Source organism: Hibiscus syriacus, unplaced genomic scaffold, assembly GCF_006381635.1.
Source record: "Hibiscus syriacus cultivar Baekdansim isolate YM2019G1 unplaced genomic scaffold, ASM638163v2 tig00116951_pilon, whole genome shotgun sequence".
Taxonomy (NCBI): Eukaryota; Viridiplantae; Streptophyta; class Magnoliopsida; order Malvales; family Malvaceae; genus Hibiscus; species Hibiscus syriacus.
The window spans coordinates 4,609,279-4,633,555 of NW_024063482.1; the positions used below are offsets into that span (position 1 = coordinate 4,609,279).

The 24,277-nt window shown below is 34.8% G+C and overlaps 2 protein-coding genes and 2 pseudogenes across 2 annotated transcripts; 3 read left to right on the top strand and 1 right to left on the bottom strand.

The window, feature by feature from the left end:
* Positions 1-4,160: 4,160 nt before the first annotated feature.
* On the top strand, positions 4,161-8,912 carry LOC120189035 (carotenoid 9,10(9',10')-cleavage dioxygenase 1-like). Its single transcript, XM_039192375.1, has 14 exons — positions 4,161-4,473; positions 4,593-4,663; positions 4,787-4,801; positions 4,901-5,012; positions 5,294-5,393; positions 5,893-5,955; positions 6,123-6,233; positions 6,318-6,385; positions 6,970-7,120; positions 7,665-7,782; positions 7,862-7,963; positions 8,073-8,324; positions 8,464-8,575; positions 8,692-8,912. Exons 1-14 carry the CDS (start codon positions 4,231-4,233, stop codon positions 8,716-8,718), a joined length of 1,545 nt encoding a protein of 514 aa, XP_039048306.1. The 5' UTR covers positions 4,161-4,230; the 3' UTR covers positions 8,719-8,912.
* A 1,388-nt stretch (positions 8,913-10,300) lies between these two features.
* On the top strand, positions 10,301-17,214 carry LOC120189170 (annotated as a pseudogene).
* A 2,501-nt stretch (positions 17,215-19,715) lies between these two features.
* LOC120188581 lies at positions 19,716-20,897 on the top strand. Its single transcript, XM_039191972.1, has 3 exons — positions 19,716-19,767; positions 19,970-20,236; positions 20,742-20,897. Exons 1-3 carry the CDS (start codon positions 19,765-19,767, stop codon positions 20,895-20,897), a joined length of 426 nt encoding a protein of 141 aa, XP_039047903.1. The 5' UTR covers positions 19,716-19,764.
* Positions 20,898-21,432: 535 nt separating this feature from the next.
* On the bottom strand, positions 21,433-24,075 carry LOC120188580 (annotated as a pseudogene).
* Between the last annotated feature and the right edge of the window lie 202 nt (positions 24,076-24,277).

Genomic DNA, 24,277 nt, shown 5'->3' on the forward strand with positions numbered 1-24,277 from the left:
AGTTGTAGCACTTTAAATTCTTCTTGCTTGTCGACTTCGATCTACCATGTTTGTGACTGCTGCTTTGGCCACATTATGTTGATCTCCCTTTCATCGTTGTTAACGCTTCTCCTTGTTGCAGATTTACTTGTTTGTCTTTCTTGTTCTTACGCTAATTTTCTTCTATAAGAACAGCAGCTACAACGTCATCGAAGACTAGACTGGTGACATTACTGTTTGTCAAGTTGACGATGAGTTGATCATACGAATCAGGTAGACTTTGAAGTAGAAGTTCAACACGTTCTTGTTCTCCTATTGTACATCTTAAGGATGTAAGTTGAGAAAATAAAGTGTTCAATGTGTTTAAGTGCTCTGTCACTGAAGTAGATTCTGACATCCAGAAAGTATAATTTCCTCTTAAGGAAAATTTTATTGTGCAACGATGTGGCCTCGTACAGTTTGGTGAGATGATCTCATATCTCCTTAGTTGTCTTATTCTCCTCGATGCTTGACAATACTTCATCTGTTAATACTAGATGAAAGTTTTTCCTAACATTCCCGTCCATTACGATCCATTTGTTATCATCTGTGAAATCTACCGGTCTTTCACTGATAGCTGCTAGACAACCGTCTTTCCTCAGGATGACCTTCATCTTCAATTTCCACAATGAGAAATTTCTCCCATTGAACTTTTCAATATCAAATTTCGTTGTCATAGCTTCTATTAAGGATGGCTCTCACTATTTCACTATCGTGAATAGTTCTCTAGAACCTTCAAATAATGGGTAATACCTTCAAAGAATGGGTAATACCTTCAAATAATGGGTAATACCTTCTTACTTTCTTATGTTGGATTATCCACCTTTTGGTGGCAACCACAAAGACAATAAGTAGATATTACACACTCTAATCTGGCTCTTGATACCAATTGTTGCGGAATACGGCTATCGGATAGAGCAAAATCGCAACTGATAATTTGAGAAAATAAAAAATAAAGATAAAGAATACACAAAATTTACGTGGAAATCCCCTAAATAATATAGGGTAAAAATAACGGACAAAGGTAGAAGAATTTCACTATGAGAAAATAGAAATTACAACTTCTCTCAATCTAACAAGGAGAAAACAATGCCAACTCTCTCTTGATAAAAATGAGAAAACAACTCTCAAGAAAACTTTCTAAATTCTCTAGTATTGGGAGAAAGCTAGAATGTTTTGGGATGGTTTTGAAGCTAAATGGGTTAGGATATTTATAGTTGAAACTTAAGGACTAATCTTGAAAATACCCTAAAGTACAATGACTAAATGTGAGATTTTACCATTGCCAAAAATAATAATTTTGATGAATCATTGCTGCCAACTAATGCACTTTATCATTGCTGCCAACTAATGCACTTTATCATTGCTGCCAACTAATGCACTTTCGGTGCATTATTGAAACCATTTTGGTGCTTGCATGGCTGACAACTTTCAATATAACATAAGTTCGAAAGTCAAGTTTTTGAAAAATAATGTGAAATGGCATCAACTTGCAAGAAAAAAGTAGTATTGATAAAGTTTAATTTAAAGATGATGATGCAAAATAAATTTTATCTCTGTATCCCCATGTGGTTGATCAAATATAAATAAATTTTCTAAGATCAAAAGTTCTATATTGGAAAAAACTTGAGAGAGAATGAAAGGACGGATTAGTTACTCAATTTCTTCTCCTTAATCCTATCGTGTGATAAGATATTAAGAGAAAATAATTATGTTTTTATAATATAATTATTTTTATTGTTTTTACTTTTTTTTAGTTTTAACTCAAATTCTTTTATGATTAATTAGATTTAGTTTTTTTTACACCTATATTTTATCTAATAAATTTAACCATATTCTCAAATTTAGCCATAAAAATATTAGATTGACTCTCATACTTAGTCTCAAAAATTTGAATCATTATGTATTTGATATTGTTCTCTTCGATTAAGCCAAAAAAATCTAAAAAAGAAGAAGATAAAAACATATAAAAATAAATAATTTCAATATGTAAAATTGTGAGGATGGAACGTATTTTATATAAAAAAACATAATGACAAAAATAATACCTAACGCTTGATTATATGATAATTTTCCTATATATATATATATTGAAAATTTTGGTTCCTAACGTTTCATTTGGAGATAAAAAAAACTCTTACATAAATGAAAATCATTAGTCAATACATGAAATTGAGTCAGCATGTACACTTAATATATTTAATATTTAATAATCTTATATATAAATTATTGTTTAGTACATTATCGCTGAAAACAATAATTTTATAAACACCCTTAATATACTGACTAATATCCTTAGAATATATTTAAAATTTTTAAAATTAAATAACTAAAATCTAAATATATTATGAGAGTTCGTTGAATTATCTTTTTTATTAACAATGCACCAAATAATTGTTCAGATTTTTATATTATTATAAGTTGATATTTTCAGCTTTATTTACTCTATTCACAAATACTAAAATCAAGATTTTTTTTTATTTTACTTAAAATATTAGTACATTCCATTAAATTAACTTATTATTAATAATTATATATGTATTTAATTGATTGATAAATTTCTAAATGTGTCCTTATATCAATGGAATATATATTTTATCTCTCTCTCTATATATATATATGCATAAATTGGCGGTGTGGTATTTATGGCCAAGTGGTAGAGGTCTGTCAAGTCTTGTCTCCTGGTAGCGTCAATTTTTAGGTATTCTCCAAATTCCATGAGTCGTATAAGTTAAGGTTGCGGTTGTCGTTGCATGTAGGCTTTGGTTTCAAAGCCACAGCTACGTGTGTTGCCCGTACTGGGCCACGTATGATTTGGTGGACTCAAACCCTTCTTTGCAAGATTATTATCTCATATGTTGTACCTTTCCTTCATTCTACGTGATTGATAGTTTTGATTGTATACTCAAACTTTGTTATACGTGAATTCAGGATGAACTTTTCTGGTTATTTTTTTTCGGGGTGAAATTAAAAAATTAATCTTTAATTTAAAAAAATTTAAAATTATGTAATATAAAATTGTAATTATTTTTTTGAAGTTTAATTATTTATTAGCATTAATATAAAAATTCAGTAATTACAATTGACACCTTAATAAATTTATGGACCTTACTATTTTATTTTATAGTTTTTTTAAAATATTAACTTATTTACAATTTTTTAAAAATTTCTTATAAAAATAAAAAAATATATTAATAATTTTTGTAATTTGTGGGCCTTAAGCGAGTACCCTTTTGCCCTGGCTGAAGACTAGCCCTGAGTAATTTTAAACATTATAAATTTAAATGTTAAAATTATTATTTTATAAAAGTTTAAATAATCAATTTGAATATCCATTATTGGTATATGTATTATTTATATAAATATAAATTACAGGTTTAGATATATAAATTTTACTGAGAAAAGTATGAGTGTGTCAAAATATTATATCATTCATTGTGATATTAAAATGATAATAACAAAGATAATATAAATAATTAGCAACATGAACGAATTCATAAAATTATAGAGACATTAAAATTTTGGAATTAGAGAAAATCGTATAATTTTAATATATTGTATACTTTTTTTTCTAATATTAAATTTATTACAAAGATTTCTTCTATATCTTTTACATTTTTTAAAATTATTTCCAAAGTATATAGGAAATAATATCAATATAAATAAGGTAGTATTTGTTAAAAAAAATTTGATCTATTGATAATGTACATATATTTTGTAGATGTAGTAACTTTAATCTAAGTCTTTAAAAGAGATTAGCATTATCTTTTTATCATTGAGATCATTTAATAGATTTATTTAGTTTTATTATTTCTATATAAAACTTTGAATTATGGAGATTAACATGAACTTATCTGTATTAATTATGATTAACAATTGTCTTTTTGTGCACAAGGTTTTGTTTGGTAACATAAAGGATCCCCACAAAGAATAATTAAGCATCAAATATTTAATTTAATTTATACTTTTACCAAATACTGACGTCGGGCTAGGGACAACAATTACAATAATATTGTTTAATATTAATCACATAAAATAAAAAAATATTATTTAATAAATTAAAGTTAAGTATAAATATAAAAATATGTGGGAAAATGATCCTATATGACGTGGCACATAGTACGCCAAATAAAGCAAGAGCCACTGATATACAATAATCACACATACTTGCCGTTGTCTCCTACCACTATCAGTTGGATACATTGGAGAGAAATGGCGGAGGAAAAGGTGAAGCTGGTGAACGGTGACGGCGTCGGAGGTGGAAAGGGAATCGTGGAGGTGAACCCCAAGCCCCAGAAAGGGCTAAGTGCGACGCTGATTGACTGGTTTGAGCAGTTGATAGTGAAATTTATGTACGATTCTTCTAAGCCTCAACACTATCTCTCCGGTAACTTCGCGCCTGCTCCGACGGAAACTCCACCCACCCAATATCTTCCCGTCAAAGGCCATCTCCCTGTAAGCTACGATTGATTGCTTAGCTAAAACTGATTGTAGTTTTGGATTACTTAATTAAATGATTTAACTTTTGTTTCAATTGTCTATTCGTTGTATGCTACTAATAGATGTTTTTCCAGGAATGCTTGAATGGCGAATTCGTAAGGGTTGGGCCCAACCCCAAGTTTGCCCCTGTTGCTGCATATCACTGGTATGTGAATTTCCAACTCATATGGTTTTCTTGTGGATTGAATATTCGATTTTTTATTTAATAACCATATAACATCACATCTAATTCTTTCTATATTTAATTTTTTATTTATGTTTCTTACAGGTTTGATGGAGATGGGTATGTTTACCTTGCTTTATATAGGATCAGTTAATTTCTTTGCAAATTTGGATTGTAAACATAAATGGGAACCCTGTTTGTTGATTGTGGAATTGACAGAATGATTCATGGTATGCGCATCAAGGATGGAAAGGCGACATACGTGTCTCGTTATGTCAAGACATCACGTCTTAAACAGGAAGAGTATTTCGGAGGGGCAAAATTTATGAAGGTGTATCTTGCAAGTTGCCTTCTTGACTAAATGGTTGAACAAGTTTTCAACTGATTAATTATGATTAATGAAATTTATTATTATTATAATGCTAGCAAACTTGTACCGGCTATGTTTTTATTTCTCTGAGCAGCTTCTAATTGGTGGGGCATTTTGAAAACTAAACAATAATGACACGACGTGCGAAATTAGAAGCATTAAATTTAATTTTAACTGCAGAAAACCCCTATGGTCAATGCTTGACATGTCGTTATCTTCTTCTTGAATATGATCTTTTTCAGGTCGGAGACCTTAAAGGATTATTTGGACTGCTCATGGTCAATATATATAAGCTGAGAGAAAAGGCTAAAGTGTTAGATCTATCATACGGGAATGGGACTGGTAAATTTTTTTTATTCTGTTTCTGCTATTTGCAAAGATGATGAAATGGACTGCATTTAATATTCCCTTATATGCATGATGTCTCTGATGCATTTGTGCTTTCTGTCTATTTAGTGCTAGTATTTGTATACCCTGGTGTCTGTTCCATATATTGAAAGTAAAGATACGGGTGAATGGTTCTAAGATGAGTGTTATTTCTCCAAACCTTCGAAGGAAGGAAATGCTGGTAGAACACTGAGTGAATGAGAATGGATTATGTATTACTTCTTCGTTCTGATACATGTGATGATCTAGTACATTCCCAGGTGGGGGCTCCAAAATTTATGTGTCCCTCAACTTATTCCATAAATCCTTCACAGTGTCAATGCATCTCGTAAAATGGAATCTGAAAAAATCTCACCCTTTCCTTTTCGTTGTTGCTCATTACTGGTAGTTGGCCTGCTTTAAAATGTTTGTCTTATTGTTGTGACTCTGACCTGGCATACCGTCATTTGAACAGCTAATACAGCTCTTATATATCACCATGGGAAACTTCTGGCACTTCAAGAGGCAGATAAACCTTGTAAGTTTGTCTTCTCTCTTTTGATTTTCTTTCAAGAAATAATTAAGAAGGTTGAGGATGCTAACCTTCACATCTATTACGATTCTTATTATTTTCTTATTTGGGTTCTCTTTTTTTTTTTACTTCGATGAAACTTCGGTATTAAATTGTAGTCACTTTTACAACAGATGTCCTAAAAGTTTTGGAGGATGGCGATCTCCAAACTCTTGGCATGCTTGATTATGACAAGCGATTATCACATTCCTTCACTGCTCATCCGAAGGTTGATCCAGTCACTGGTGAGACCTATTATTTAAAAACGAGATAAGTTATTAGTTACCGAGTGGTAAAATGCTTTGGATTTATGATATTTCTGTATACAGGTGAGATGTTTACTTTTGGCTATGGACACGAACCTCCTTATATTACATACAGAGTTATTTCAAAAGATGTTTAATACGTTTCTGTTATTGGTATTTATTAAGGATTAGAACTGGGCTTGCTAACGTTGACTTCTGTGTATCATTCTCTTCATGTTTCCTCTTTTAAATTAGACGGATCTTATGTTTCTGTCTATATGCAGAGATTCTTTCGCAGGGATTATTATGCAGGGATAAATTCCAGTTACAGACGCACATATGATTTTAATGACGGCATATGAATACTGATTAGCTATGTATTTATGTATTTATTTATACATGCATTGCATTTTATCTAAATTTTTAATTTTCTGACTGCCGGAGGTCTTCCACGGAAGCTACTCTCAACCTGGCGTTGGGGGTAGCCTACTACCCTACCTCCCCCTTACCCCATACATATGGGAATTGGGTTTTGTTGTTGTTGTTGTTGTTGTATACCTGTTTTCAAACCCTTGTACGAGGTTAATATTTGACTTGGGTTCCTAAAATGTTGTCTGGTTCCTCCTTGAAAACTTTTATTTTGGTGGGTAACTAAGACTACTTATGTGACATAATGGAATCTTGGCTTCTGTCATTTTTGTTGAGAATAATAATTGCATCTTGGAACTGTTGACATTTAAATTTTCAGGAAATGGTTAAAGAAAAGAAGCTGATATACTCATTTGATGCTTCAAAGAAGGCTCGTTTTGGTGTGCTTCCACGATATGCAAAAGATGATCGCCTAATCAGATGGTTTGAGCTTCCTAATTGCTTTATCTTCCATAATGGTATTGTATTCGTCTTGTTGTTTTTCTTTTACCCACAAAAACTTTCTTCTGTTGGTAGTTTGAGTTTACAAATATTCAATGCATGGCCTTTTACATATTCTCACTGGTAACAAACACATCAAAGTCAGCTATGCAAGACCTGCCCAGGGACTTCTTGATACCAAACTTAGCTTCAGGTTTCTTCATTTTTCCATAATAGAAAGGAGTAATTGCTAGAAAATGATTTTTATTGACACATTTTTTATCAGTTTAATTGAAATGGTTGCATTATTTCTTTTTAACAATTATCTAGGACAAGACAATTCCGCAACTTCCTCAACTCAATCCTTGATGTTTCAAGTCTTTTCTTTATTTCTCTTAGGAATTCAATCCATTAGTTAAACTTACTATAAGTACGGCTACCAATGGAAAGGGCATATAAGTCTTCTTTGAAACATAACTTATTCTCATTATATTTCTAAAAAAAACTATTATATGCTTAATATTTGATCTTTGAGCATGGAGGGGCTAGAATCTTACTGCTTTTGTTATGTTCTGTTACTAGCGAATGCTTGGGAGGAGGGAGATGAAGTTGTTCTGATCACTTGCCGCCTTCAAAATCCAGATCTGGACATGGTCAATGGGGAGGTCAAAGATAAGCTTGATAATTTTACAAATGAGCTGTGAGAATTCTGACCTATTATGAGAATATGCAATGGTTTTGTAGAGAAAGTTGTTTCTCATTCTTATCATGTAAATCAGGTATGAGATGAGATTCAACATGAAAAGTGGTTGTGCTCTACAAAAGAAATTATCTGCTTCTGCTGTAGATTTCCCCAGGGTGAACGAATACTACACTGGCAGGTAGGTAATCTGAAAACATGCAAAGGAGCATACCTTGCTGTATGATATGCTTATCTTCTTTGATCAAAGTTTATACCTTACTCTTTTTTTCTCTCTTGTGTGAATTTAGGAAACAAAGGTATGTGTATGGAACCATTTTGGACAGCATTGCAAAAGTCACAGGGATTGTGAAATTTGATCTGCACACGGAACCAGAGGTCGGAAAAACAAAGATTGAAGTTGGGGGAAATGTTGCAGGGGTCTTTGACTTGGGTCCTGGTAGATTTGGTTCAGAAGCTGTTTTTGTGCCTTGTGAACCGGGGACCACTGGTGAAGAGGATGATGGCTACTTGATATTCTTTGTACATGATGAAAATACCGGGTATGTCTGTCCCTTACTCTTGCTATTTAATTTATCGTTTTCATTTTACTCTTTATGTATGAGTGAGAACTGAAAAGGAGAATCGCTACTACTCTCAATTTGATAGGGTCGCATCTGACTATTGTTTTTGACTGAACAGAAAATCTGCAGTGAATGTGATTGATGCAAAAACAATGTCAGCAGATCCTGTTGCGGTTGTCGAGCTACCCCACAGGGTTCCTTATGGGTTCCATGCATTCTTTGTGACAGAGGTTAGTATGGTATATAAGAGTGGGATAATAAACAATTTTCATCAAGAGATGATAAAATCTGTCTGCATTTTTGATTCTGTGATCTTATCTTTACTCTTTTGCTTCCTGTGGAACAGGAACAACTTCAAGAGCAAGCAATATAGAAATGGTTGGGATTTTTCTTTTCGGCCAGCAGAGGAATGAAGATATGCAATTGCCTTTGTTTAATAGACAGACACATTATTATATATATCCTGTAATAATAATGCCTCTCCAGTATACAGAACTATTACCTGTTTGCGCATGGGTAAAAGATACTATAATTTTTATATATCCGATGTTGGATGAGGTTTCTTCATTTGTATTGAGTTCTTAGGACCAGGGGTTGATAACTTTCATAGGCCTACACACACTGCTCATTCTTCCCTAAAGTTATCGAGTGTGTGATGCATATACCAGTACCACTGGCTTTTAGGATCATAGTAACCCAAAATTTATGATATTGCTTTGCATTTACCTTTCTGCCTGGCACGACATAGTGGGAGTGATGAGAAAAGCCGACACCACAAACTTTGTTAGCAAGAGCATGCATTGTTGAGGGGTTATTTTTTAAGGCGATGGGTGTGACAAAATAGTTAAAATGAAGTGTCGCAGAGAGAGAGAGATGCCGGGGAGGAAGATGAGATGGTAGAAAGGATGGATGGCTTAAGTAAATAAAAGTTAGGCTGAAAATTGTGGTGGTTATAATGATTGTAGAAAGGATTTGAAGAGAGAATAGAGAATTCAAAGAGTTTAGGTTCGTCAAATTTTCTTGAATGAAATGTTTCATCTTCTATTTGTAGATCACTTTATGTGTAGATGCAAATACGTCTCTTGTTCAAATAAACGAGTTAGTAAACAAAATTTTAAACAAGTTTGTTTGTGAATATAAAGGAATCGAAGACATGTTTGTGTTTGTTTATTAAATGAATATAATTTTTTTGTTCATACTCATTTATTTAACTTAATAAACCAACATAAATTTTTTGTTCATGAATAGTTTCATCAAATGTTCTATACATATAAACACCATTGTCGGCAATTAATGATAAACACTAACATAAAAGTATATATAATAATGATTGCTTGTTAACAAACTGATATTATCACAACTTAATCGCTACTCATTTGCAAGGATTATGAGCACCTATTAATCTTCGACTCGAAGGTCCAAAGCATGAATAAATCAATATTTAATGAAAAAAAAGTTAACTAGATATGAGTAAATGACAAATCTAACCCTAAATAAAAATGTACTACAAAAGCAAACAAATAACCTGCTATAAAAGTAGATAAAATCACTCATTGTTCTCGTAAAAAAATTATAAGAGTTGAAAAATAATAAAGAAAAAAAACAAACCAAAGGTATAAGATAAAAAATAAAGATTTATTTTTAACGTATAAATAAATCCTAACTCATATATAATACTTATTTTCAATTACATCGACAGATCATATAAGGTAACATATATAAATATTAGCATAAGATATATTTTTAATATATATTAATTATTTATATTTATAAATAATAATAAGTATTAGCGGAGATAAATTTGAACTTAGACTTCAATTTTTTGAACCATAATGGGCCTGGCCCAACACATGAACACATGAACGGGTCCGGGAGTTGGAGTGTTGATGAAGGAGCTCGTAGTTGCTCTGTCATTATCGTTTCTTCTAAGTAAATACATTTCCGTGCTTAGAGCAATTATTTCCCTTTAATCATTCCATTTGTTTTTCTCTACCTTATCTGGAGAAAGAAATAGTGTGTGACCTGTTTGTCACTCTGCATTGCTTGTCTCTTTCCTTTCCTCAATTCTTCATTTGCAAGGTTAGTACATCAGTTTCCTCTCTCAGATTTCCCTTTCTCTCGTGGCTTTCCTGCAAGATCTGATGAAGATTTGGCCTCCTTTTGCAAGAAACTGAAGCTAATGGTGTCGCTTTTGAGTTCGATTTCGCTTTTATGTCTCAATATCTTTTTCTCATGTTTGTTTTTCTCGCTAAAACTTGTGGATAGCTAATGGATAGCCTTATCTTTGGATTATGTTTCTTAGTTTATTCGCGGATTTGTTTCAATATTTTGAAATATATTGCGTTTGATTAGCATCGCATTTCGTTAGAACTGTTTGGCTCATAATTTATAACTGGAGTACTCTACTCTTTCTATTTTATCTGTCTTATTTCGCGTTGAAATTTCAGATCGTGGTAACTCGTCGCATGTCTTGGAATATTCCGTTGAACAAAAAATTAGATATGATCCTGTTGACTTCGTAAACTCAATTAAGTATCAATTGTCGCACAGTAGAAGAAAATATAAACAGTCGGGTCTAAGAATAAGATGCTTCAAATTTAGTTGCGTTTTTAATTAAAATTTCTTTCTTGGGAGTAGTGTCTGAGGCATTGGAAATTCTAGCTGGTGAACTAAAATCTCTTCTCCATAATTTTTTTTTTTTTTTCAGATTTGAGCTCAACAAGTTACTCTTGAAGTGGGGGATTAATTAAAGTGAAGGCATGCACACAACAACTTGATATTTTGACAACCAGTTATATCCCTTTTTCTCGACTAAAGAAAGAAGCAAGTGACAATGGAATCGGAAGGAGACATCGGGGTATGTAATGAGAGAAATATTTACAGTTGTCTTGCAGTTTGCTTTATTGATTAGATAGTTTAAGGTACCCCGATAAAGCGAAATACTTGCAACAGGTCTGGGAGTTTGAATTAACTTTGTTTGCAATTGGTTTCCTCAATTTATTATGACAATCACAACCTAGATATAACCACTTGTGATGATTTCCCTGTACTTTCTCTTTTATTATAACTTATAGTTGGACATATTTGGTAGGTTTTTATTTTTATACGTGGATCAAGGAAGTTGTCCATTTCTATTGCTAAATATGTGAATTTTTACTCTTTGATTGATCAGGGTAAGCTCGTGAAGAATCTGGGTAGCCAGACATGCCAAATCTGTGGTGATAATGTTGGCAAAAATATGGATGGGGATCCATTCATTGCTTGCGATGTATGTGCATTTCCTGTATGTAGGCCTTGCTATGAATACGAAAGGAAGGATGGGAATCAGTCATGCCCTCAATGCAAAACCAGATACAAGAGACACAAAGGTGCTTTGAACATTGGAGTTTAACTAGATTTTGGCATGGTTTTCCAAATTTCCATAAATACGCTATATTTGTGAGATATTTTGTTGTTTTTAGGATTTTCTCATCAACACTATGTATTGAATACATTTTCACGTTATTATCAAATCACCCTTCAATTTTATCAATAATTACCAGTGGTTTTCCAGTTATAGTTGTTACTGGTTCCAGGTAGTTCTGCTATTCTTGGAGACAGAGAAAAGGATGGTGATGCAGATGAAGATGCTAGTGATTTCAATTACTCTTCAGAAAACCAAGACCAGAAGCAGAAAATTGCAGAAAGAATGCAGAGCTGGCGTGCAAAATATGGTAGAGGGGAGGATGTTGGTGCTCCTAATTATGATAAAGAAGTTTCTCATAACCATATTCCTCTGCTCACCTGTGGGCAGGAGGTAAGTCTAAAAGCTGTTGAAAAGCTAGTGATTTGCTGTGTAATTGTTCATGCATGGAATGATGGATTGGAACTTTGCTTTCCTCTCGGAATATTGTAGGTTTCTGGCGAGTTATCTGCTACATCACCTGAGCGGTTTTCTATGGCATCTCCTGGCGTTGCTGGTGGGAAATGTATGAATTCTCTTCCTTGGATGAAATTAATTAATTTCACAAAAAGAAAATTATTGTTTGGTTGATAGGTACCTATGGCTGAGTGATATAGATATTGTAATTCCTGTGCAGCGAATATTAGGGTTGTGGATCCAGTGAGGGAGTTCGGTTCACCAGGATTAGGCAATGTTGCCTGGAAGGAGAGAGTTGATGGCTGGAAGATGAAGCAGGAGAAGAATGTTGTTCCTTTGAGTACATGTCAGGCTGCTTCTGAAAGAGGGGCTGGAGATATTGATGCCAGCACTGATGTGCTTGTGGATGACTCTTTATTGTGCGTTTTTATCTGTTTAATTTTGAACTTTTATGAGGTTATTTGTTCTTGTGCATAGTTGTCCATGACCGACAAAAAAAATTGCAAGGATTGTGATTACACGTCAGCCCTTTGTCTAGGGTATTCCTAAATCCTGCAATACAGAATACACACATATACATCTATATTTTTTTTGAATTAGGAGAACCTGATTTAAGAAAGCACTGTGAAATTCCTGGTGTATGGGAGCTCAGTCCTGCTACAAATCTGTCCTGCCTAAGTTTAATTGAACACATTTGCTTCTTAATTTGCAGGAATGATGAAGCTCGGCAGCCTCTATCAAGGAAGGTTTCCATTCCCTCATCTAAAATAAATCCCTATCGGATGGTCATCCTGCTGCGTCTCGTTATTCTCTGCATATTCTTGCACTATCGGATAACAAACCCTGTTCCAAATGCCTATGCTCTGTGGTTGATATCTGTGATCTGTGAGATTTGGTTTGCAATATCCTGGATATTGGATCAGTTCCCCAAATGGCTTCCTGTTAACCGTGAAACCTATCTTGATAGGCTTACCTTAAGGTGGGATGTTTTGTCCCTTCAATTTCATGAATCCTCACTAATATATTTTAAGTAGTTGTGTCAACACAGTCCCTACAATTTTTCTTGTTTTGTGATTTCAATTCCTTGGATGTATTACAGATATGACCGTGAAGGAGAACCATCGGAATTAGCTGCTGTTGACATTTTTGTGAGTACTGTCGACCCATTAAAGGAGCCCCCACTTGTGACAGCCAACACTGTACTCTCCATTCTTGCTGTTGATTATCCAGTTGACAAGGTCTCTTGCTATGTTTCTGATGATGGTGCTGCCATGTTAACTTTTGAAGCACTGTCTGAGACATCAGAGTTTGCCAGGAAATGGGTACCTTTCTGCAAGAAATATAACATTGAGCCTCGGGCTCCAGAATGGTATTTTGCACAGAAGATTGACTACCTGAAAGATAAAGTTCAAACATCTTTTGTTAAAGATCGTAGAGCTATGAAGGTAATGGTCTGTTTGGATGTGCCATATTGTGGTCCATATTCAAATTTTCATCATGTTTGCTTCTTTGTTTCTATTGCAGAGAGAATATGAAGAATTTAAAGTTCGTGTTAATGGGCTTGTTGCAAAGGCACAGAAAGTTCCTGAAGAAGGATGGATTATGCAGGATGGTACACCATGGCCTGGTAATAACACCAGAGACCATCCAGGAATGATCCAGGTAAGACATTTTTGCATTCATAGATATGCTACACATGCATCAGTCCTGATCAAGATGGCATATCTTCCTTATATATGGATTATATGATTCTATGCACTCAACGGCAAAGCAGACCTGAAAAACTCCACCAGTGGGATATTAATGGACACGTGAGGAAAACAAATCTGTTTGAGTTGTTCCACTCTATTTTCAAGTGTATTGCATAACTATTCTGTTATCCACCTGGTTTTCATTATTTAAAATAATTTTTATTGGGAGCAATTTGGATCCATTATTATTTACAATAAGGTTTTGTAAATTTGTAGGTTTTCTTAGGCCAGAGTGGGGGCCTTGATTCTGATGGCAATGAGCTGCCAAGGTTGGTTTATGTTTCTCGTGAAAAGCGTCCTGGATTCCAACACCATAAGAAAGCTGGTGCTATGAATGCACTTGTAAGTTGCTTCTTAACGCCTTATTACTAGTCTCTGTTGTCTTTCATGATCAATCTAGTTGTTAATGAATCGTTTTTGCAGGTTCGAGTGTCAGCAGTTCTTACTAATGGGCCTTTCATGTTGAATCTTGATTGTGATCACTACATAAATAATAGCAAGGCCTTAAGGGAGGCTATGTGTTTTCTGATGGATCCAAACCTTGGGAAACAAGTTTGTTATGTTCAATTTCCACAAAGATTTGATGGTATTGATCAGAATGATCGATATGCCAACAGAAATACTGTTTTCTTTGATGTAAGCGAAATCTTGTAGCAAGCAAATTGTTTCACTTTGGTAGATGATACTGTTACGTAGAATGATAGTTGTGTATCAGATTTTTAGAGATCATGCTGGTGATATAATTCCTTTCGACACATCTTATGTATTTTGCTAAATTATAGATAAACTTGAGGGGTCTGGATGGCATTCAAGGGCCTGTTTATGTTGGTACGGGATGTGTCTTCAATAGAACAGCATTATATGGATATGAACCTCCACTTAAGCCTAAGCATAGAAAAGAAGGGGTGCTCTCTTCTCTTTGTGGAGGTTCTCGGAAGAAGAGTTCAAAATCAAGTAAAAGGGGATCGGACAAGAAGAAATCTGGCAAACCTGTTGATCCTACTATGCCAGTATTCAGTCTAGATGATATAGAGGAGGGTGTTGAAGGTAAACTGTGCTCTTCCTTGTCTTTTAAGTGGTGATTATTAGTTTCATGTTTTTTTGGCCAAATGAGGAAAAGTCCCATACATATCATACACATGTGAAATCAGGTGCTGGATTTGATGATGAGAAGTCGCTACTAATGTCGCAAATGAGCCTGGAGCAACGTTTTGGTCAGTCTGCTGTTTTTGTTGCCTCTACACTTATGGAGAATGGTGGTGTCCCTCAGTCTGCTACCCCAGAAACACTTCTTAAGGAAGCAATCATGTTATCAGCTGTGGATACGAGGACAAAACAGACTGGGAAGTGAGGTAAGTTTCTCCTTTCCTTTATTCATTGCAACTGAAATGTTTACAACAGTGTGATTCCTTTGCTTGTAAAATGATTGCGGGATTCCGTGGCTATTGAAGTTATGTTGTAATGTATGAATATTTAAACTACCAGAAACACTTCTTAAGGAAGCAATTCATGTTATCAGCTGTGGATACGAGGACAAAACAGACTGGGGAAGTGAGGTAAGTTATCTCCTTTCCTTTATTCATTGCAACTGAAATGTTTACAACAGTGTGATTCCTTTGCTTGTAAAATTGATTGCTGGATTCCGTGGCTATTGAAGTTATGTTAGTAATGTACTGAATATTTAAAATTATTGCTTTTGGGCTTGTTTTGAGTATAATATAATAACCAATAAAGTGGTATAGATGAATATGAGCTTGTTTTGGGTGCAATTTTGTGTCCCTAGATCAGTGACTATCTGTGTTTTTGAAACTCAAATTTGAATTTTATAAATATGTCGTCATTCTGGGTAGTTGAACAAATGCTTGCTTCTATTTCATTTTAAATTTCAATTTTTGTTGCATGTGCAAGATTGTTTCTTGCCCTCAATGAGTATGTTTTTGTTTAATCTTCTTAAAATCTTGCCTTTCAATCTGCCATAATGAGTTAAATTTTCATTGTTTTCTTTTGCCTGCAGATTGGATGGATCTATGGTTCTGTTACAGAAGATATTCTTACAGGATTCAAAATGCATGCCCGTGGTTGGCGGTCAATTTACTGCATGCCAAAACGCCCAGCATTTAAAGGTTCTGCTCCTATTAATCTTTCAGATCGTCTGAACCAAGTGCTTCGATGGGCCCTTGGTTCTGTGGAAATTCTTTTAAGTAGGCATTGCCCTATCTGGTATGGTTATGGTGGTAGGCTGAAGTGGCTTGAACGGTTCGCATATGTTAACACTACCATCTACCCAATCACCGCTATTCCTCTTCTCATGTATTGCACATTGCCTGCTGTGTGTCTGCTCACTAATAAGTTCATTATCCCACAGGTTAGTCTTTTCTACATAATTCATGTTTCATTTGCATATGTGCACATAGACGATTGGATGGGTTGGGTCAATTCTGTGTTCGGGTCATTTTGGATTTGGACAAGGCAAGTTATTTAGGAGTGGGTGATTATATGTTCTTCTTTCCTTTTAATTTTTAGATTCAAAGCATATTAAACTTACTATTTGTTATGGTGAAATCTACAAGTTGGCGCATTTTATGTTAATTTCTGTTTGATTTGTTATGACTGCAGATTAGTAACATTGCAAGTATATGGTTTATATCCCTCTTTCTTTCCATCTTTGCTACTGGTATTTTAGAAATGAGGTGGAGCGGTGTAGGAATCGATGAGTGGTGGAGAAATGAACAGTTTTGGGTTATTGGTGGTGTCTCAGCTCATCTTTTTGCTGTTTTCCAAGGGCTTCTCAAAGTTCTTGCCGGCATCGACACTAACTTTACGGTTACCTCAAAAGCATCATGAAGACGGATTTTGCTGAACTTTACATGTTCAAATGGACGACCCTTCTCATCCCTCCGACCACTCTACTCATTATAAACTTGGTGGGGGTGGTTGCAGGAATCTCCTATGCCATCAACAGTGGTTATCAATCATGGGGACCTCTCTTCGGTAAGTTGTTCTTCGCCTTCTGGGTGATCATCCATCTCTACCCCTTCCTGAAGGGTCTGATGGGACGGCAAAACCGGACACCGACCATCGTTGTTGTATGGTCAATTCTGCTTGCCTCCATTTTCTCTTTGTTGTGGGTGCGGATCGATCCATTCACCACTAGAGTTACCGGGCCAGATGTACAACTCTGTGGAATCAACTGTTAAGTTCATAGAAAGCTGCAAATAGGACAGGTGAGAATGAATTATGATATTGCTGTCTTTAATTACATCTTGTGTAGAAGAATATAGGTGGTATGGTATTACTTCGGACATACCTTATGGTTAGGCCTCTGGAAAATACTGGTATTTGTTCTAATATATATATGTATATATACGCATATACGATCTGGAGTGTAGAAGTACCATGGAGTCTATTAATCTATTTCTAATTAAAATACAAGTTAGTACCACTGATCTGCCTTTGTTTATGGTATTAGAAAAAACCTTTTGATTGCCCGAACGACTGTTTAATAGATAAGTTCCATTTTGGTTGTAATTTATACATGTTGCTTGAAGCTGTGATTTATACACCGATTGGCTCTCCGGCACGATAAAATTAGTACCACTGCCAAACAAGCTCATGATCCCTACAAAAACAAACCGACTTCAGGTTTCTTCCAGACATTTCCCCCCCCCCCCCCCCCGTTCTGCATGTCATGATCCTTGCAAAAACAAACTCATCAACTGCTGAATGAAGACTACTCGGCTCTAAATTTGCTAGAAACTTTTCTTCATTCAATTTCAAAGTCTGATTCACCAGCTTCCCAAAGTAGCATGCACCTGAGATATGCTTTCATCTTCACTAACCACGTGATAACTTTCGCCATTAAATGTTGGTGGGCAATAAATACTACTATTCTTAGCCATCCAGCTTTCAAGTTGTACTGGTTTTTAAGTGAGGTTTCCTTGTTTCCCATAGTATTAATTTAGGGTTGTAGTCACAAATATGATTGTGAATCTTATGGATATTACTGAATTATTTTTTAAAAATAATGATGTTTTTAAATTATAGATTAAATTATAATACCATGATGACCTTAAGGGGGTGATTCGATCATGGAATTCAAGATTTTTGGTGGGAATTTTTTTTTCTAAATTTAAATTCCCACTTTTGGATGGAAAATATTGCCAATAGGGAGTAATAAAATATTCCGAACAATAAAAAATTTCTTCTTTTTACCGGGAATGTTAATCTCATGTTTTTTTAGGTATTTTTTTGTTTCCCTTCAACTTGGACTAAAATGCCCTTGAAACAAAAGATTTGTTTCAAAAATATCCTTACTTTTATTTCAAAAGCTATAATCTTTTGTTTTCACAAATTTATTTCAAAAATTTATTTTCACAAATTATCATAACTTTTTAAATATTAATTAAGTTTAAAAGAATATATGGTATATTTACTCTTTTAATATGCCCATTTATCTTTTAAATATTGTAAAAAAATTATATAAATTTTATGAATTTAAATTTAATAAAAATATATATAAATTGAAAATAATACAATAATATATTTTCTATGAATTTTTATATAAATATTTTCATTTAAATATTTGGAATTCAACTTGTTAAAAAAATATCATAAGGACAATTTAGTAAAATATACATTCCAGTAATCTTTTATTCATTTAACCAAACACTGTAATCATACATTTCTGTCAAACAAACCAAACACAATAATGTAACATTCCCGGTAATGTGTAAGGTAATGTAATATTCCGGTAATCTTATTCCCGAAGATAATGTTACATTCCATGAACCAAACACCCCCTAAAAGTTATGATGCAATTCCATCACATACCATTCAAATACATTACAAAATATCATAAACAAAAAGAAGAGAAAATTGATGCATAGATTGAGGGATGACATGGGAGGGTGTTGGATTACGGTTGTATTCCTAAAAAAATTAAATTATCGTATGTTTTATATATTTTTTAATAATTTAATTTTGTATTCTTTAAATTTTTTAAATATAATTTTTTAAATATTTATTTTTAACATAAAGTCATGTATCATCCCTTTTAAATTGTATTAGTAATTTGATCATGTACAGTAGTCTTAATCAGCTGCGAATTGGTGTATTATATGTTGAATTGCTGTATTGCAGATGACTATGATTGCTAGTATATATGATCTATAACTCCCTCTTCTCTTTCCGTTTTTGCTACTGTTATTTTTGTGCTGGAATTTATAAGTGGTAGAGAAACGAAGACGGTTGGGTTTTTGGCGGTGCCGTAGCGCATGAATTTTCTCTAAAGTTATAATTATACACCGTAACTGAAATGCACTTCAGTAGAGACTATAGGTCGTATGATATCTTCTTTTATAAGGAGTGTGATGTAACATTTTGGACATGCCTTATGGTTACAGCCTCTGGAAAATACCGGTTCTCGTACAACTAAAATACATACATACATACATACATACATACAACAAACAGCAGCTACGGTATGCAGTGCCACGTGTTCTCTTCATACTCATTGCACGTCATGTAAATTCATCAATTAACATTATCCATCTTGAATATGGTTATCGTCCCCACTGCTCAAACACGTGCTACACTCCGGTCACGACACATGTTACAGTTTGCTAGCAAACTCCCACGTGTAATCATATATATATATATATATATGGTTTTTAATAGTCTCTTACATTATATATCACAGTTGGTTTTAAGGTCACCAAATTCATTCCTCGTGAAACCAAAACTTTCTTTGTTTTGATGGATATCATTGGCGAAGAACCGGTTCTGTCTTAGACTAGATCGACTAGACAACATGGTATGGTATTTGGTTTTCCATTTCCATGCATGCTGCGTCACATTAATTAGTTACTTGTTAAGATTAGATATGAGTAAGGGTTCGAATTAATTATTTGAACTTCAATAGACGACACTTCAAAGATTTTTCTTGTCGGATATTTCTCGTAATACTGTATTGTTACCCGTTAACTTATATAACACGAATATTTTGATGATCACAGCTAAGGCAGTTGGAGGAAATAAGAGGGGGCAATAATAATAGCAATTACAACAGGATTCACAGCCCCAGGGGCTCAGGTGCATCAACCCCATCAAGTGGAACGTTGAGCAGCACATGTACAGACGGTCATCCATCGTCAGTCGATTTCTCGCCTACCGCTAAGACTCTGGAGAAGTACTGCCGTCCGATGGATCATGTGATAGTGGAGACTCAGGTGAAAGGAACGCTCATTCAAAGGCTGGAACAAGCAGAGGATCGCATACTTAAGGTGCATTATAATTATTTTTTGGAACAAACTTTGACAAAAGTAAAATCTCTGGCTTACGATTCATGTGACTTGAAACCACCACAATCAGGCAGTTCCTATTGGTCGAAGCTACTGACGTTGGTTAGTCAATTGTATTCAAGGTCGTGGCTAGGTTGTTAGAGGTCTCGTGCAAATTCTTATAAGGAGGCCCTTAAATCTCGAACTTATTTTTCTGAAGTAATAAATGACTAATTTTATTGACTTAAAAAACCTATTCTGGGACACTGTAAATTTGAATTTGTTTTTCTCAAAAATAATTTTGATTATTAACGAGATTCGAATTTAGGATCAACAAAGTTATGGACCCAATGATCTAACCACTGCTCTATACATATTTTTCTATTTCTTAATGATAATCACGGATAGATATACTCTATTTCGGGGTCTTGTTTTTTGAGGCCGCCGTGCACTTAGCGCATGCTCAGCCATGCCCCTAATTGTATTAACCAGTGATGTTTTGAAACAGCTGTGTGTGAAGTTGGAGGAAGAATTAGATGAAGAGAAGAGGAGGCAAGCGGCTCACGTAGAGAAGAAGGGGATCAAGCAATTCGTGAAACAATGTGTCGTAGGGAAACACTCGCAACACAGACGGACGGAATGGAAAGTAGGCAAAATAAAATAAATATATATATATATATATATGTTTACCGTGCATGAACGTTTCTTTCGGTTGTTTTTTGGCTCCCTTCAACGGGTGTTTTTTTGGGGGGGGGGGGGGGGGGGGGCTTACTTTTAATGGCTGCCTTGACTTATAAATTCCTTTAGCTGTTGTATCTTTAGAAAGTGGGTTTATTTGTTCAACGTTTGAGGGAGTGATGAGGATAAATAACCAATGATTTCAGACCATCTGGCTATGAATCTTACCGCACAATTGAAGGCATTAAAGCATAAAGCCAACATTCATGTGGCATAATTTCCAACCTCATAATTCATATCATATAAAAACAACTATTTTATATTATAAAATAAATAAACATAAATTCCAGTTTAATTACGCATTGTTTTTACATTTATGAACCATAATTGATTTCATTGCTACAATGCAATTCAACTCTTAATTTGGTGGAAATTTGTACAAGCCCACACATGATAGCCAAGCAACCAAATCAATAATGAATGACGAATACGATAACGACTTCGAGCACAACAATTAGAGCTCTCAGAATTCCAAAAATGGCATTAACCTTCTCAGTCTCCCCAATTAAAATTCCCATCTAAAGATATAAATAGTTTGGGGTGTAGAATCTACTTCCCCATTTCTCTCTCTCTCTCTCTAAATTTGGATTATTTAAAGATTTTTTCCCCGAAATAGTCGATTTTTTTATCACCGTAAAAAAACACAAGCCATTCTCCTATAAAAGGATGAAAGTTAAGCACCACCAGATCCATAGTTCTTTCCGAACACAATGAGCTGCAGCTTGTCGTATCCAGCAAGCACACCAGCAACGGCAATGGCACGAAGGATGTTAGCTCCAGCACCTTTAAAGAGAGACTTGGCACCCTCATTCTTCAATATCTGAGAAAATGCATCGAGAGAGCTCTTGTATTTCACTGCTTCACCAGATGTCATCATCATTCTTCTACGAACAGTGTCGATCGGGTACGATGCAAGCCAAGCACCGTTAGTGATCAGCCAACCAAGGGCAAAGCTAGCAAAGAAACTATCCTGTAATTATCAGAGGGAAACAGATGTCATTACCACATTGCAATGGATCGATGGCACAGTCGTGAGGTGAAAAACATCCTACAAAATGTAAATTTAGACATCATACGAACCTGCATATTTCCAGTCAGAACCACAGGCTTCAAGGAGTCGTACATTCCAAAGTACAGAACCCGATAAACGATGATTCCGACACAAGAAATATTGAAACCACGTTAAAGGCCAGCAATACCATCGGATTTTAAGGTCTTCTTGTAGACATCAACAAGGCCATTGAATTGCCTCTCCCCTCCCTTCTTCGCAGCCTTCGCATCATTGGCAAGACGGGTTCGATCATAATCCAAGGAGTAGACGAAGAGAAGGGAAGAAGCACCCGCTGCACCTCCAGATGCCAAGTTTCCGGCAAACCATTTCCAGTAACTATCTCTGTCTTTCTTAAAGTTGAAAAGCCTCTTGAAGTAATCCTTGAAAGCAAAGTTCAATGCCTGTTGCAAAATGAACAAAAAAAATAAAGCATAAAACAAGTGAGCAATATATGATATTCAACACCAAAACCAATGAGAAGAAATAGAGCTACAAGTACCAACCTAAGTGGGGAAATAACGTATAACATTAGCGGTGCTTCCTCTCCACAAAGAAACGAATCCTTCGTCTTTGATTGTTCGCTTGAAACAATCACCGATGCCCTTGTAGGGTTCAGAGAGCCTGCTAGTTTTGATCATTTCATCCTGGTTCTGTATCAAAAGTTTAACACGCTCGATTGGAGCAGCAGCGGTTTTAGATACAGCATCAGAAACACCACCCATTAGAAAATCAATAGCAAAGCTGCTAAATCCTTTCTCAGCAGGAGCTTGAACACAAATGGCAGATGCTGTTGATGGAGACATGTGCTAGTCTCCGGTGGCTCCATAAGTACGAACACTAGGAAAGCCCATTGCAGCACTGGAATAATTCCCATATGCAAACCGTCTTTGGTATAGAGCTGGCCTCCTGAAAGACCCATCACACCCTTGACCGTCTCCGGAAAGGCTAGAAGAAAGGAGCTGGCCTGCTACTTTCTGCATGACAGTTGGGGGTTGGACGTGATCCATTCTGACTTCCCTGCAAGAAAGCAAACGAGCACATAAACAAAGAGTATAATGAGAGAAAATTTCAAATGTGTTTCTCCAAATTAGACAAAACATCTGCAAACAAACATATCAATGATTCAATTCATCCATGTCAGCTACAGCAACTAAGTCCGGTAAAATATAAGTCCATGATTACATGTGAGCAATGCCTTTGTAACAGGTAAAATGCAAAGATGCAAGAAAGTAAATTGACATGACATCCTGCAGGTGTTATCACTCACACTCTATTCTTGCAGAAGGAAAGATACTCATCAATTCAATAACTTAATCATCACATCAATCCTAAGCAGAAGGCAAGTAATAAACACTGTCGGAGAAAAAGAAAAGCAAACCAAATGCCTAAACACAGTCTCAATCAAGTTTTTCTCCTAAATCATCCTCCAAATGACTAATATAATAAGTAACCTAGCATGTATATAGATAGCTACGCTACTACATTATCCATTATTAACCAAGTTACAATCGGAAGGAAGTGAAACAAATTATTTAAAAAAGCAAAATTCTAGATCGCCTAAAAGTAAAGCAATGCAACTAACGATACTAAAATGTTTGCCAACACAGATGCAGCGATTATAAATAAAATCAATCAAAAGATCCGCAGAATCCAACTGCAATTTAGGATTGAATATCAGTCATACAGAATTCCACACCACCGATTGACAATAAAAGAGCAGCAAACAACGATAGATCTAACAGAAGCCTAAATATCTTTCAACGGAATAGAAAACCCCGTATTGAACAGATCAAATGCGGTACAATTTATTTCAAAACAAATCAAATCCAAAGGAGCACAAAATAAACGATCTAAAAATCACATACAGTAAAATAAAACCGGAGTAAGAGTGTATATCTAACAGAATAAGAAAAAGCCAAAACAAATAACATTGGATCTGATATTTTTAGGATGATCTTAGAGAGAGATAATTACCTTTGAGAAGAGCGTGAGACAGATTTGTTGAAGGTGTCGACTGATATTTTTGTGGAGTAAGAGTCTTCCACACGGGAGAGGGGAGGGATTGAAAATAGCACTATTGCTCCATTTTTATTGGCGCTGTCTTTGTGTGAGTGGGAGGCCAAGGCCCATATATGTTAATTTTATAATATTTTTTAATTTTCAAATATCTTCCTTTTCACTTTTTAAAATATTTTTTAAAAAATAAAATGAAAATGTCTTAAGTCTTCTTGGTTGTCAAAAAATTAAATAACTAA

What these genes read in the sequence shown, in the direction of transcription:
- LOC120188581 (XM_039191972.1), top strand. An exon ending in CAGAGGATCGCATACTTAAG is followed by an intron (nt 20,237 to 20,741) that starts GTGCATTATAAT and finishes GTTTTGAAACAG; the next exon opens with CTGTGTGTGAAGTTGGAGGA.
- LOC120189035 (XM_039192375.1), top strand. Translation starts at nt 4,231, where the DNA reads ATGGCGGAGGAAAAGGTGAAGCTGGTGAACGGTGACGGCGTCGGAGGT. An exon ending in TCAAGAGGCAGATAAACCTT is followed by an intron (nt 5,956 to 6,122) that starts GTAAGTTTGTCT and finishes CTTTTACAACAG; the next exon opens with ATGTCCTAAAAGTTTTGGAG. An exon ending in GATAATTTTACAAATGAGCT is followed by an intron (nt 7,783 to 7,861) that starts GTGAGAATTCTG and finishes CATGTAAATCAG; the next exon opens with GTATGAGATGAGATTCAACA.